At 31.7% G+C, this 16997-nt stretch overlaps 1 protein-coding gene and 1 long non-coding RNA gene across 2 annotated transcripts; one reads left to right on the top strand and one right to left on the bottom strand.

The window, feature by feature from the left end:
• On the bottom strand, positions 273-2122 carry LOC108660908. Its single transcript, XR_001926611.1, has 3 exons — positions 2079-2122; positions 1344-1419; positions 273-464 (listed from the first exon to the last, which is right to left on the bottom strand). It is a non-coding gene; the product is annotated as an uncharacterized LOC108660908 (long non-coding RNA).
• On the top strand, positions 6044-9508 carry LOC18609324 (5-formyltetrahydrofolate cyclo-ligase, mitochondrial). Its single transcript, XM_018115270.1, has 7 exons — positions 6044-6425; positions 6510-6650; positions 6767-6916; positions 7818-7859; positions 8137-8182; positions 8517-8587; positions 8726-9508. Exons 1-7 carry the CDS (start codon positions 6047-6049, stop codon positions 8860-8862), a joined length of 966 nt encoding a protein of 321 aa, XP_017970759.1. The 5' UTR covers positions 6044-6046; the 3' UTR covers positions 8863-9508.

Raw genomic sequence — 16997 nt, 5'->3', positions numbered from 1 at the left:
AGAATTTTAAGCTTTTTCCCTTTCAAAATTGTGGAAAAATAATTTTTACCTCATAGGGGTATTTTCGTCATTTTTTCTCAAAATTTTTCGAACCCGACTAAAGATGTAGTAGATGAGTGGAAAACACATATTTCATTATTTAAAATAAATTTGGGTGTCTAAAACATTTATTAAAAATGATATTGCAACTATTTTAATAAAATAAAAATATTCAATAAAATATTCTAATTTCTTGTAAAACAATATTCATAGAGTCATTGGTAAATAATTTTTTTTGTAATGTAAAAGCTAAATAAATTCATACGTACTATAATACAGATAACCGAGATATGAAATTTACTTTATAGTGACTCGTGGCCCCACAAGGAGCAAAAGTGCTAAAGGGCAGTAATCCTACAATTTTTGGAGTAGTAAAGCCAACTATAATCCTTGACGATATCTGCTATCCACAAGCTACCTTGAGTCTGAAATGGTTGAAAAGGAGGGTGGTGAGATTATAAAATCTCAGTGAGTAAACAGATACCATCTAAACCATCTAAAGTCGAGTAAATGGAGACAGATAAAACAGTTTAACATATTGAAATTCATCACCTTTCAACTTGTTTCAACCAAATAAAATCAATTCATATAAATCGAGTAATTAACATGGCTTATGAGTATCTTAAAACTTTGGCTCGTGCCAAAATCATTCTCATACCCAGTTATCAAGGATACCTTGATCCAGGGCTATCCCAAACTGAGTCCGCCAAGGCTGTTAAAAATTTCGTATACACGTAAACATATTTTTAGTTTGAAAAACACAGTCGTTCTTTGGCGTTGGCCGAGTTAACCCTCACATGGTGGTTTTGCATGAAGTGAACTCTAAAGTGTTAACCTCAGGAGTTATCCACTTGCGCCTCTCATACTAAGGTAAGATATAATGGGGTTTACCGTGCCCCTCTAATAGGCTGGTCCACGGAAACCCGCCTACTGCAGTAAGCTAATAATTATCCCACCAATCAATAAAAATTCAATAACATGATATGACAATTATTGTAATTCACAGCCTTTCAAGGCTAAATACACAGTTCATATATTTCAACACAAATACCAATTCAGTCATTCATGCTAATATTGTCATAAGCCAATCAATTAGAACCATAAATTCACAATACATCAAATGGTCTCCAATTACTCTATTTGAAAAGCCATCATTCAATTTTAAAACAATTTTATGAAATTATTTCATTAAATCACATTTTGTTTATAAAATCAAAAAATTAATCATTTAATTCATTTTTCATAAAATTCACAAAATCGAATAAAACCACTTTAGATAATTAAGATGATAGTAAGGTACTCACAGTACTAGGAGTTCGATATACTCTTATTCTCGGTCTTTGAGCACAATCTTTTTACCCTTATTAGAGGGCTCACCACCTATACATCATACGTGACACGAATTTCAATAAATTACATCAATTTATCATAAACTATTTCAAGCTCTATAAATCTATATGAATGCACGAAATGTGATGCAAAATGTTTGAAAATCCGTTTAAATACAATATTCGACCTAATTCGCACTATTCTCGGTGTAATTGGCTAAAACCTCCAATTTAACTCTAAATCGATTTCTTTCACTTTTTACACTCCAATTATACTTAAAATACCTCAATGACAGTGAATATGATTCAATTTATCAGTTCGAACCATAAATCGCACATGTCTATACATTAGCTAAAAATTCATATTTTCATGCCAAAATTTCACATTAAATTTCTAGCTCACCAATCATTAAATACCACCAAAATATCATGAAATATCATCAATTTCAGCCTTAATATCCTCCCTAGAAAATTCGGCCTCTTGTGGGTTTGTGAAGAACAAAGTGATTCCTTACTAGATTTTCATACTTTCCATTACCAAACAACCAAAAATACTTAATTAGCTTGAAATCTAGCAAAATCAATGCTCAAAACCTCTCCTCTCAAATTCAGCCAGCATGGGTTCATCATGCAAACTTGAGTTCTAAGCATGGAAAATGAAAAAGAAAGCATGGGTAGTGTAAATCACAAGATAAAATCACAAAATTTTACCTTTATTAGCTTAATCCCTTGAAATCCCACACTTTTTCTTCAATTTTCCCACCTAGGGTTTGTGTTCTTTCCTTTCCTCTTCACTTCATGCTTTGGCCGGCCATATGGGTGAGACTAAGAGAGTTTTAAATAGATTTTACAAGGAAATTCTAGAATAATCCAAGCTTGACACATGGCATGTTTCTATTGGTCCATGTGTAATACTTATCCATTAAGTAATCTCTCTCCACCACATAAAATGTTTCAATTATCCACAATGTAAAATGTTAATGGCTGAAATCCATGGGCATGACAAGTGTTAGGTGGTGTAAAATTCTAATTTTGCCCCTAAGATTGTAAAATGACTATTTTGCCCTTATGCTCAAAAAAATACTAGAATTAAAATTTTTCCTTTCTCAAACTCAAATCATACTCCAAATGATCAATCTTGATAAAAAATTTCATCCAATACTCCCATCTTAACCTGGGGTGGCAAAATGACCATTTTACCCCTAGGTCATGAAAATTTCAATTTGACTCCAAATTAATCCTCGAATTCCAAATCACCATTTTAAATCATTCTTGGACTGTAAAATTTTCAATTTCACCCTAAAATCTCTATTTAATCTAGTTCGAGGCTTAAATCAACTTTGTTGTACCTCTAGGTACAATACCTACTTTTGTAAATTTTTCGAAACTATCCTAGCATGCAAACATGCTATCCATCACATGTATGTCATGACAAATATTTTATAAAGTCAGGCTTTACAGAATCTTAGCTCTAAATCCTGTATTTTTCATGCCTCTAAAAGTCCTTTAAAAGGTTGCATAAATAGGGTTCAAGATCGAGTCAAGAAAGAAGTATAAAAACACAAGGAGTTTTCTTACTTTTTGGGCTTAAACTTAGCTATTCTCATTGGAGGCCATGGCCTTCCTTCAGGTGAGCCTCAGCCTCGACCATTCTGTTGCTTAAAATGTGATTTTTTTTTTCGGGGCATCGCGGCTTATCTCTTCCAAGGCTACAACCTTGCTTCCTCAGTTTTGGACAATTGTAAAGCTTCAATATTGACAACCTTGCAGGCCGAATTGAGTGAAGTAATAAACAAGAAAATTGTATATTTATCTCTTATATTTACTGTGGTCTAAAAATCACCTCATTTGAAGTTCTGTAGAGAAAGTTATAATCAAAATACCAAGACATATGCAGTGAAGGTTTGCATCTCATGAACATTTAACTTGACAATTTTTCACCCTTTTAATTACACACCTACAAAATTAGCAAATTAATCAATAATAACATATCTTACGCACATTAATGCCAATTTAAGTACAAATTTAATTAAGATTAGATTGACTCACCTAATTAACTAACTTAAAATAATTAAATAAAACTTACTAATTTCTATACATTACTACAATAACTAAGCTAAATTATTATCAAAATTAAGTCCAAATAACTCTATATCATAAAGTTATCAATATCTAGAACTATTAACAGAAGATTTATTCACGATATAGTTTGCAGATTATCATTTTGATGAAATTGTTTTTTCAACATTAGAAGGAGAAAATAAGTAATTGAAAAAAGAAATATCTTGAAATGTATTATCATTATCTAGTTTGATCCTCACACAAATCAATGTCAACTTGAAGTTCAAAAGATAATTCAATTGCAAAATATAACAAATCAGTTGCTAGACGTATTTATTGACCTACAGAGAATATCTAAATCTCAAATACCAATTGCAATTGCTCCTGTTAGAATTGATGTCCTTGTAAGACAAGGCATGCCAGAAGTGTGGGAAATCAATCGGTTCCAAAAATAAAATTCTTGAAAAAGAAAGTAGCACATATACAAGATGGTCAAAAAGAAGAAACAGAAACTTTAAAAGAGGCCCCTGACATAATTAATAAAATTCTAAAAGAAATTCAAGTCCTTGAAACCATTGAAAATGAGAGATCTCAATAAATTATGTTATGACAGGAAAAGATGGAGCCAAAGTGAAATAAACGTCAATGATATTTTTGCATATAATGTAGCATTCAATATTATGAAGAAAATGAAGATCTTGAACCTACATCTATTGAAAATATAGACATAGAAATGATTGGTCAATCTAGAATGATGCAATCATGATGGAATTGAATTCACTTGCAAAACATAAAGCTTTAGGACCTAGACTACTAAATGGTGTAAAACCAGTGGGATATAAATAAATATTTGCACGAAAATGAATTAAAAAGAAAATGAGATTGTGAAATATAAAGCATGCTTATAGTACAAGGTTTTACCTAAAGACCTGGTATTGGTTATGAAAAGACATATTCTCTTGTGGTGGATGCAATTACAATTCCATATTAACTAGCTTTACAATACATGAAAAGATTAAAATGCGTCTAATGAATATAATTATAGCCTATTCATATGGCTCATTTGATATTGATATTTATAAGAAAATCCATGAAAGATTTAAGTTGCTTGAAGCAAAAAATTTGTATTCTCGAAAATTTTATTCAATCAAATTAAAATAAATATATATGTGGATTAAAGTAATCTAGACATTGTGGTATAATCGCCTTAGTGAATATTTATTAAAAGAAGGCTATAAAATAATCTTATATGCCCATATGTTTTTATGGAAAGATTAGAATTTGAATTTTTCATAATTGTTGTTTATGTTGAAAACTTGAATGTTATTGCAACTCTTGAAAGTTATCAAAGCCGTGGATTACTTAAAGAAAGAATTTGGATGAAAAATTTTGAAAAAATAAAGTTTTGTTTGAGTCTTCAAATTGAGCACTTAATAAATGAAATTTTTGTTCATCAATCAAATTATATAGCAAATGCTAAAACGATTTTATATGGACAAAGCACATCCATTGAATTCACCAATGAGGGTAAGGTCGTTGGACGTGAAAAAAAAATCCTTTCCAATCTCATGAGGATGATGCAGAACTTCTTGGTCCTAAAATATTGTATCTTAGTAAAATTAGGGTACTAATGTATCTTACTAGCAATACACAATCTAATATATCATTTGCTGTAAATTTATTAGTAAGATATAGTTCTTCTCTAACTCAAAAACATTGGAATGGAATTAAACATATACTTTGATATCTCCAAAAAACAATAAACATGAGCCTATATTACTCAAATGTAGAAATTTATTAATTTATACATTAATCAATAAAAAAATTAATTTATCTAGTTATTCTTTTTTTTTTCCAAAACATTGAACTTAATACATGTATAGTGTATTGTGATTATACGAATATTACCTAATTATCAAATTATGAATTATTATTATTCGTGATGAGTAAATTATTGAAAATGTCATGGAAAATGACAAAAAAATGAAGTTGAAGATGATAGTTCTATACTGAAGCTTATCTTACACAAAAATACACTCAAAACAACAATCACATTGCATAATTTTCTCTTACACTATAAGAACACTACACCAAAGCTTAATGCACTAAGAAAAGTTAAAGATAATATCTAAAGAGACATCAATTTCAAGAAGAAATAAGTAACATTAGAGTCATAAGACCTTCAAATTGAATTGTGTGTGTGTATATAATTTTGATGTATAAGGGTATTATTAATTTATATATTAAGTGAGCCTTATGTGTTTTTTTTTAAATGTAATAACTTATAATTTTAATAAATTATTAATATACCATATTGGACCAAGTTAGAACCGATCAAAAATATTATTTAATTGAGGTTATTAATTTATCGAGTATTAATTTACATAAGTTTTACTATAAATTGAATTAAATCAAAATTAACATTTAAGGGATTATTAGTTTATAAATAAGTCCCTCATTTTATTTGTAAAGACATAATCCAATACGATCTTCTTATTGTTTCTAAATTATTTAGCTCCGATGTTTTTAAAGTTATATTTCATAATAATTTGTGATTTACAAATTAAATAAAAGTAAAATATCAAATAGCTTATTATTACGTGACATTATTTCATTGGATGAAAACTGAAAACTATGCACCAACCAGATATGGAAGGGTAACCTCAACCAACGGAGAGGCGCCTTGTAACGACCATGACATGGGCGCCATCGAGCTCTATCCAAACTGCGAACCGCAGAACATGTTTCTTCACTGCTCAGCCACGAGTCTAATTTGCAAGGCAAAAGAGGTGGCGCAAGTTGTCCACCCGCGCACGATAGCCTCGCTCACCATCCGCTCTGCCGCGAACTTAAGCCGCACATTCGTCACCATGAACAAAGACGACGTCGTAGTGGATCCCGTTGAACTCGAAGCCATATTCGAACAGAAACGATGTCTCAGATCCAAAGTACGCAAAGCTCTCAAAAACATGGACCCAATCCAGAGATCTCAAGAAGGTAGGTACAAATAAATTTATTTCGATTGCATTTTAAGTGTTTGTTCAGTTGTGTCAAAGAAAATTTCTCTTCCTTGGGTTTCAGATAATGCAATTCAGAATATGGTTCTAGAATCTTCATGGTTCAAAGCTAGTAAGAGCTTATGTGCTTACATAAGTTCTCCCGCTTTACGCGAAGTCGATACTTCAAGGATTGTCTCGGATGTTTTGTCAAGTCCAGCCAAAGGTGTTTTTGTTTTATTGGGTTACTTTTCAAATTACATGACGTGAATTCATTGTTAAGCTTGGGGAGATTCTGGTTGCTGATTTTTCTTCTTCTTTTTTAAAAAAAAAACCTTAAAGAGAGGAAGAAGCTTTATGTTCCCCGTGTGGAGGACAGGAATAGCAATATGAAAATGCTAATGATATCCGGTGTTAATGATCTCATTGAAAAATCAATGAACATCTTGGAACCAGCCTTAGCAGATTCTGATGGGAACAAACGTGAAGATGGTATGATTTTTAGATATTTACTTCTATGTTTACATTTTAAACTGGTGTTTGTTCCTTAGAACGGAAAAATTAAGTGTTCCATATATGGGTGATGCTTCATTCTCGCCATGGTACTCTGCATTAACTAGTACGAATGTTTAAGAATGTTTGTGTAGTCATCTCTTTAGGTGCATTGGAATTAAGATTGGAAATTGGCAGCTAAGACTATGACATCATCACTGCTGCATTGGAATTTCTGTTTCAACTTATCTTGTAAAGGGGTTTGTTACCTAGTATATTGTGCATCTCACAATCAAATGACTCATGTTGCAATTCTAAGTTTAATGAGTCAAATTTAATTTCTGTGGGACAGAGTTATAAGGCTTGCTGCTTCTGATTGGATTAAGGAAGAAGCATCTACTTGTGTTGATGGCTTTTCTGAACAATGACTTTCTGAACTTGCCATGTTGATCATTTATAAGATGCGATATACTTCAAACTGATGAAACCATATTTGCTTTATTATTCCACCATTGTAGCAACCTTTTTTACGAGTCACTCTAACACCACATCACCTGACAAATTTAATTTAGAATAGTCCCATTGATGCTTATTGGTCTCCAAGATGTCTGTTGGCTGTTCCATGTTTCTCTTAAAAATGAAAATAATAACATCTTTTGTTTCCCATTTGAATTCCAACTGTAGGCAGTACGAATGTTCTTTGCCTTTTTAGTCTCAAATAGTTGTGAAAGTTTTACCAGGAGAATAGCATCTATAACTTTTTGACATAACCTGGAGTACAATCCCCAAACCTGTTTCTTATTATTCATCATGGCATACTCTGCATATATATTTTCCTTGGAAGACTGACACAACTTTTGTATTGGTAAGGCTGCTAATTATTGGAAAATACCTAGTGCAGTTATGCAGGCAAGTCATCCAGTCGACCTGTTTATCCTACCCGGTATTTGTCTTCATCCTCCCATTAGTTTTGTGAAGAATGAAGAATTCCGTTGAACTTTTATTAGTCTATGATGTGGCTTTCATATTCACACTCTCTAACACCTTTTTTCCCTCAAAATCAATATGAAAAAATGGGAAAATTCACACTTCCCACATCCACACTTGTAGTGGGGATGCAGAATGTGGAGTACCCATATGTATTTTTCCTTTCTTATCCTGCTTCATTTCTCTTTCTGGTTTGTATATGAAAACTTTCACTTTGTTTCTATTTCTTTCAGGGCTTGCTTTTGATAAATCTGGAAGCCGTCTGGGCCGTAGTGGGGGGTGAGTCAATGCTTTTTAGCTTTCTGGTTTATTGCATTATTCTTGTTCATATTTGGATGGCATTGTCAAGAATCATATTAATTACAGTCATCATGGTTCCATATTAGCTATATTGGTTTTTATGGCTCTTGTCTTCAGCTATAAATATATGATTGTTAGACTCACTGTGACTGCTCTGACATAAGCATTAGTTGTTGACCAAAGAAGTTGTGACAAACTTAGATATATAACTATTTGTCTTTTTATTTACGTCATTAGCATTTTGATTATATTGTCTTTAGACATTTTTGCTTAATTTTCTTCCATTATTTCAATGCATGATGTAATCTGGAAGTTACTATGATTTGTTCCTAAAGAACTATCAAGAGTTCACAAAGAAGAGGAGGTGGAAGCAGCCCCTTCTTGGTAATTCCCTCAGATGCTGGATCTTCACTTAGTTGCACAGGAATAATACATGTTTCAGGACCTAATTGCACCCACTATATAAATTGTGTTATATATTCTGTTGTTTGAAATGTATACTTGACTATTATTTGTTTGCAGTTGGATTGTCATATTCTGTGCAAATTATGGAGGAAGGAGCAATACCTGTCACTCCCTTTGACATTCCCGTGCATGCTCTTGTATCTCCGGCTGGTCTCACTCCAATTAGCGCAGCTGCTTTGAGGAGATGTGATTGAGCAAAGCTATCTCTTTTCTGTGGCAATAACATGTGTCTTTCATTGATTTGGAAGCTGGGTTCTAATGAAAATGAAAAAGTATGGTTAGCATCTCAAATTGGTGAAGCTTGAACAGGAAATATAGAGTTCTTATTTTATTTGCTTATTAGTGGAAGGAATTTCAATTAGATGGCTTTGATTTGACAGAAGTCTTGAAAGTGGCAACTGCAGAAGTGGAAATATTGTGGATCAGGGTGATTTTCTTGCTTTCTTTGGAAGTTCAAAGTTTATGCTATTTTTGAATTATGATGCTGTTGAAAGCATTAGTCTGGCTGCGAAAATGTAATCAATCGTAACAGGAGAGAGTATCATGATAGACAACCACAGTCAACTTGCCTGGGTGGTTATTAACAAAGAAGCTTGCACTCGAGATGCTTTCCAGGCTGCCTTCATATTGCTTCCGCTGCTTCTGTGGGCAACAGGAGTAGTTTACTGGACAAAATATCGTACTTGAGAAGTTTTTTATGGTTCCCAACTACATTTGCTCTTTTTTTCTTTAATTCTTCTTTTGATAAATTCATGTCTCGTTGGAACTTGTATGTGATTACGTGCTAATGAGGAACTATTTACTTTGCACCCCTGACGACGTGTGAAGTAATTCCTGCGATTCCATTTCCAGTGCAAGGAAAAATACATTGCCTGATGCAAGTGCCTAGTCTGCAATGTCAAATTGACGACAGTGAGTGTGGCACAAGGATCTTAAAAATGTCTCTCGTAGGGTTCGGATTTTAAAATTTGGGTTTGGGTTCGTTACATATCTTGGTTCATATCTTCTATAAAATTATTTTACAAATCGATGAATCAATATGGTACTAGGCCATAAAGCCCTGGTAAAAGAAAATAGCATGAGCAAGTGAGAATGTACAACTATTCAATCCTAATCCTACTCGAGGCAATATCGGCTTAATAACAATATTTTTAAATATTACAAGTAAAAAATGTAATGCTGTCAAATACAAACTTTAGTGGTGAAGAACGGTTCTAATAATGTTGTGAAATAAGCTATGCATGCACCGTGGAGAATGAGAAGATGGATTCTTCACATTGAGAGGCTAGAGACCTAAGTGGGATAAGGGAAGATATTGTTTTTTTTTTTAATAATTGGGAGAAGGGGGATTTAAACTTGTCAAACCTTGTTCTATAAAATAATTATGACGTCATTTACATACTCAATAGAATGTTTGCATATTTAGGAAGTTTGAGAAATCGTTAAAAGACGATATTGCCCCTAATGGTACCATTAAGTCGATTAAGCTTCGAACTAGTTCAAATAGGAATTTTAAGATGAAATTAAGAGTTTCACGGTCTAGGGATAACTCAAAATGGTAATTCGGAGTTCGATGATCAATTTGGAGTTAAACTAGAATTTTCACTATCCAAAGGTAAAATGATCATTTGCCACCTGGGGACAAAATGGATATTTTTAAAAAAGATTTTTTTTACCTCATTTGACTTATTGGAGTATGATTTGAGGTTTAGAAGTGAAAAAAATTTTAATTTCGGTATAAATTGGAGTATAGGGACGAAATGATAATTTTGTCACCTCGGGGGTAAATCGGTAATTTTGCACCCCCAGAGTATTTTTCCAGCACAAGGTCTTCACCCATCATCATTTTTGACCCTTGAATATAGTGTGGTGGAGAGAGAAAGCTTAATAGTTAAGAAATGACACATGGACCAATAATAAGGTGACATGTGTCAAGTTTATATCTATTATTTATTTAGCTTTAAAAAAAACATAAAATTAGCCAATTTTCTTTCATATGGCTGGCCAAACAAAGAAAAAAGAAGAACAAAGGGAGAAAAGAAAAACAAAAACCCTAGGTGAAGAATTTCAAGAGAAAAGTGTGAGAAATTCAAGGAAACAAGTGACAAAAGGTAAAATTTCTTGATTTTGACTTGTGATCTACCTTTCCCATGCATTTCTCCTTATTTTTCATGGTTAAATTACATGTTTTCATGATGAATTCATGGCTGGTCAAAATGGGTATGGAGAGAGAAAGATGTTGGATTGATGTCATTTTAAGTTATGTTAGTGTTTTTAGTTAGTTTAGCATATTTAGAAACAAAACAACAAGAAAAGAATCCATTTTCCCCATGAATCATCATTGGCCGAATCTTCCTTGATGTGTGTGGGTGATGGATTGTTATTAGTTCAAGAGAAATGGCTTAGAAAATGATGAATAATGGTGAGAAAATTAAGTAAAAAAAATCACGGTGTTAGTGCACTATAATGGCTGAATTTTTCCATGAAGAAATGGGAAGGTTTTGAGGCTGAAATTGGTGTTATTTGAATAATGTTTGGTGAATTGAGGTATTAGAAAAGAAATGGAGTAATTTGGGATTAAATTGGACGCGCTAGTAATTTAATCGGGGTAATAGGCCGAATTAGGTCAGCATCGCATTTAAGCGGTAGTCAGATAAGTTGTATATCATATCATGCATATACACCGAGCCTGAATTGATTTTATAATGGTCAAGCATAATGTGGTGAATTATGTATTGTACATTGTGGATAAGTGGTGAGCAAATTACACTGATAAAAGTATAGAGATTGTGCTTGAAGATTGGGATTAGGAGTACATCGACTCCTAGAACTATGAGTGGATAATTTATCGTCTTAAATATCTAGAGTAATTATACTTGTTTGATGTTTTTATTGAATGGTGAGTTAAATTATAAAATATTATGTTTTCCAATTAAAATGTTTTTTAATAAAAATGAGATTTATACTGGTTTTGAAATCAAATATTGTTTTGGGAAAATTGAGTATATGGAGATTGTGTTGAAATTTATGATTTTATATGTTATTGAAATTGTAGCTTATGACACTATGGTAGCATGATGGCTAAATTTTTTTTGGGATTGGCATGAAATATATGAACTGTTTTTTATTGGTCTCGGTAGACTGGATTAAAATTTATTCGCCATATTATGCTACTGAAAATTTTATGGGTCTGGTGGTATATTAAACTGTCACTACAGTGGTGGGGGTTTTCGTGGACTGCCTATGAGAGGGGCACGATAACCCAATTATATATTTACCTCCGGGGGGAGATGTTGGATGAAGTATCTCCTGAGGTAAGATTTGAGTGCACCTCACGTTCAGGCTACCACGTGAGAGTGAGACTCAGCCAACGCCAAGGAACGGTTGTGTATCAGATGTGAAAACATATTTATGGGTATGAGACATTTAACAACCTCGACGGTCTCAGTGGGATACCTTGACAAAGGTACCCGCGAGAATGATTTTGGTAGGGGCCAAGTTTAAGAAACTCATAAGCCGGAGAAATTTGACAAAAAGAAATTGTTTGGTATAGATTGAAACGAATTTTGCGTTATGAACATTATTGGGATATAACGTTTTTTATATTGTCTTCATCTACTCGGCTTTAGATGTTTTTGATAGTAATTGTTTACTCACTGAGATTATATAATCTCACCCCTCTTCCTATCCATTTTTTTCAGGCTTAGGATAGTTTGTTGATAATTGATTAAGACGAGAATTAATCCCGGAGTTGCATCCTCAAAAGTAAGGGTTCGTAGCCCTACACCTTCTTGGTTAGTTGGGGATCCACGTGTCACTGTAAAAGTAATTTTATACTTTAGTTATCTGATTAAAGTATGTATGAACACATTTAGCTTTTACACCATGTTTTTGGTGGGTTTCGGTATTTTAAAAAAAAAATGACGAAATTGCCCCTGTGAGCCAAAAAATAATTTTTTATTATTTTGATTTGGAAATGACTTATGATTTCTTGAAATGCGAGATTTAATAACTATTACTCACCGGGGAGATACGGAAGCTGATACTAAGCCTTGCGGGGTTCCGATGGGCATTCGGGGTAATGAATGCCTATCGGGACGTCACGGCGGTTGTCACAATCCGAGGGGAGTTTCGGGTCGTGACAGAACCTTACTGTTTAAGTAGGAGAATCGTGCACCAATTAATGAACCAAATGCTCGGTGCTAAGGAAAGATATTGTTAGGAATTTGAGAATATGATGTCTTAAAAAGCAAGTATATTCTCATATTTAATTTCATTTAATTTATTTATAATGAAACTACATTTTGATAATAAGAAGAAAAGCTTGTTTTAAGAAAAAATTAATTATCTAATTATTAAGGTATCATGATTCTATTAAAATATTAAAATATATTTGTATAAAGAGACATACATAAGAGATATGTAATTTGATTTAATCTAAAAATTGTTTACAGCTATATAATAAAACTAGTCACATTATTGTGTTAAGGTTGTATTGTCTAGATTACTTCTAACAAAATGAATGTGATTCACTTCAAGGGAATGATGAGTCTCAAATCATTGAAATGGTTGACTTTGAGTAATGACACTATAATATAAACTAGAATCTTGTGATAATCAAATTTAAGTTTAATCGTTACTTAAATCTTGATCTCATACTTATACATTTGCTTATAGTAAAATCAAAATCCTAATGGATAGTGGACTCATGTTTTATCTCCTTATAATCTTTGATATTCCATGAGCATGATCATTATAAAGCGTTGATTTAGACTTCGTATGTTGAGATTATAATTGAGGTGAACATTTAGGAACATATATTCAAATAGTGGACTTTATAACATTAACATCACTTTTAGTGATTTCAAGAACATTGATGAATTATCTACTCATCACATCTTGATACTCAAAAGGTTAGATCTAGAGTATTGAATTAATTAGATGAAATTTGAGACTAAGGGACAAATTGTCATAAAGGCTAAAATGGTAATTTCACCTTTTGTCATTGGATGGTTATGAGGATTCACAATATAAGGTTTGCAATTTGACAACTAATAATTAATATAAAGTATTGAATCATTTCTTATAATTATAGTTAATCCAAAAGTGCAATCATGAATCTATAGTGGAATGTTTTCATAGTTATTAAGTTTGAATTATCTTAATAAGATTAAAAATAATTTTAAGTTTATTAGAGCTTGAAAAATCTATGTCCAAATAGATGCTCCACTTAGCTTCGTAGAATTCAACTTGTTTAAGTAGGAATGCATGTTTTTTTGATTAATTAAATTATGTAAAAAAATACCGACTTTTACATGTTTTGTCTTAAGACAAAAAAAATAAGTTTTGTCTTAATCTAGATAAGAAAACATATTTGTCGCAATTTAGATAAAATAACATGTTTTGTCTTAATTAAAGACGAGAATTGTATTAAATTAAGATAATGCTAAGAGGATACTTGCAAAATGAATCTAGACATCTATGTTGATAAAAGGAAACTCCATGGTTGACTAGCACCCTTTTACTTATTATTAATTTTTTTAAATAAAGATGCATAATAATAAAATAAGAGTTATTATTCAATAAAGAGTTTTATTTTATCAAGAACTCTAAATGATAATTAAAAAATTAAATTATTTATTCTTTAATTTTAATTTTGATAATTATGGAGCTTGTTTGATGTATCCATAACTCTAAAAGATGGTCACTGTTAATTCAAAGGTATTTGATTTTGATTAAACCTTTGAGGCAAGAGTTTCAATAAAAATAGAAGAGATTGGAAGAAAAGAAACGTATGTATCTTTCTTGATAAAGTTTTTGCAGCCACTTCTCTTTTCCTCCTCTTAACTTTGCTGCACCTCTTTTCCTCTCTCCCATCATTGGATGATTTCTTGAAAGAAAAATAACTATTAATTCTTAGGAAGAAAAGAGAGACAAATTAGTTGCCATCTTGTAGTCCAGCATTTCACACCTTGTCCATTTAAAGTTCAAGTTGAAAGTATTTTTGAAGAATAATGGTAAGTTTGTTTAGTTGAAAAATCAATCGTTGGTGTGGTAGTGAATTTACTACACTGCACTAGGTGTCTGAAAATAAGAATCGTGAAACAAAAGGTACATTTATTTTACTTTAATAGATTCTTATTTTTAGGATGTGATTATGTTACTTGCAATATGAATTATTTGTTTTTTCATTTGTGTAATTGAATTGCTTGCTTCCTTTATAAAAGAAAATTTTTGAAATCCATGCTTTACACGAACACATCAATCCACTTGATCCAACTCCATCAATTGGTATCGAAGCAAGGTTTATTGCAAGTTTTGTTTTCTATATTTATTATGCATGGTTGGCACCTTTACATGTATTGAACTATCTTGATGTGATCAATGTATAGTTGTATATTATGATGCATGATTGAAGATTTCTACCACCTGAATTGTCTTAAAAATTTTTACTTGAAACCTTTTTCTTTTGGTTATATAACAAAAAGGATGGCCTACCATCGCCATGTTTCCTTCTTGATATTTTTTTTCTTAGATTTTTGTAACTGGAAAAAGCCATGTAATTTTAATATTATTTGATGTATTTGGTGCATCCTTGGAGAAAGAAGATGAAAGCCAAAAAGAAAAAGGTAATTACGTAATATTTGGTCTATTTATTTTTTTATGGTTATTAATTTTCTTTTTAGAAAAAGGAGTTTTTATGGTATCAAATTTTTTTTAAGGAAAAGAGTTTTTCTTATATTAAAATTCTAGTTTTATAAATAATATTTTTCTACTAATAAATTTTTTTTTGAAAAAAGGGAAGGGCTAGGTGTGTTGTTGGGCAACATAGCCCTTTGTTGTGTGCTATTGGACAGCACACAAGGCATTGTTGTGTGCTATTGGACAACACACAAGGCATTGTTGTGTGCTGCTAGGTACTATGAGCACACAAGTGCTATCCTTTTTTTTAAATAAATAATATTTTTTTAAGAATTATTACTTTGTTTTTCTTCAAAAATATTTTTTTTAGAAATTTAAATTTTTAGTCTTTGATTGAAAAAATAATTTTTATTTTGGTATTAATTAATGAGATTAATTAATTGCTCAAAATTTAAATTATTTTCAAGTTGGATTAAAAACTAAAGCAAAACTTTTTTGACCATTAATTAGAAGAGTGCCAAATGGATTTGATCCAAGCAAGCAGCGAATATAAGCAAGATTGAAAAGAATTACAAGTTGTAATTTTTTTTAAGATGAATATTAAAGTGGCTTATTGTTATATATATTTATATGTATCTATATGAATGATATAAGATATTATTTGTATGCTTGAAAATATGTCATTTAGAGTTAAAGTGCCAACCTCTCTTAAGGACTGCCATGCATACATTTTGTATTTTAGTTTAAAAATAGTTTTATGCTATAAGATACATAATGAATATAGAAAAATAAATCACATCTAAACAAGATGGTAATATGGACTTAATTATATACTAAAAGTGTTTAGTTGGAAACATAACCAAGCCCATAATTTGACTTAGGATATTCTAAATATGCATTTAGAAAATCTGACAAAAAGTCAATCAAAACCCGAACTATAAAAATATTGAGTGAGAAAGGATGCTAGTAATCCTAAAGTCCATGGTCTCTATTGTTGGCCCATTGGCATGTGAAACATGTCACTCCTTATAGGTTGGCATGAATCTAGATCATGACAAACTAGGTCTTCGAAAAGATAAATTGTGAGACCTCAACCTCTATAGGCTTATAACTAAGTATAGATGTAATAATACGAGCTAGGGGTAGTTTCGTCATTTTCTCTAATAAGCTTCCAGAAGAAAGTTTAATGATATTTTAAGGCTTAAATGGGTATAAGACTACATAAATGATGTGTGCTGATGAAAACACGAAGAAAACTAGAAGTTTTAACAATTTTCATAATAGGGGCAAAATGGTCATTTTTCACCTCGGGTTAAAATTTTAAGCTTTTATGAACCCGAACATGTCTAGACCATTATGGATCTTGTCCCAGTGTAAAAAGAGCAAAAAGATTGCATAAAAGATTGGAGGAGAATAAGTTAATTGGTGGAGGGGCATTTTCATAATTTTAAGGGAAAGGATAAGATTGCCTATAAATATCTTGAATTTCCAGCAACTTCTAGAGAATTTCCAGCAGTTGGTCTTCTTCTTCTTCTTCTCCTCTCTCACATTTCTTCAAAACACCATGGAAGCTTGATTTGAAGCTTGAATGATTTTTTCTCTCTAGCTGTAGTTTTCACACCTTTGAACCCTTTTGACTAGAACCTTTGAATTCTTTCATCCTCTCACTTCAAAACCCTTGATAAAG

This window comes from Theobroma cacao, chromosome 2, assembly GCF_000208745.1.
Source record: "Theobroma cacao cultivar B97-61/B2 chromosome 2, Criollo_cocoa_genome_V2, whole genome shotgun sequence".
Lineage (NCBI taxonomy): Eukaryota > Viridiplantae > Streptophyta > Magnoliopsida > Malvales > Malvaceae > Theobroma > Theobroma cacao.
This window is presented reverse-complemented; position numbering and strand designations above follow the sequence as displayed.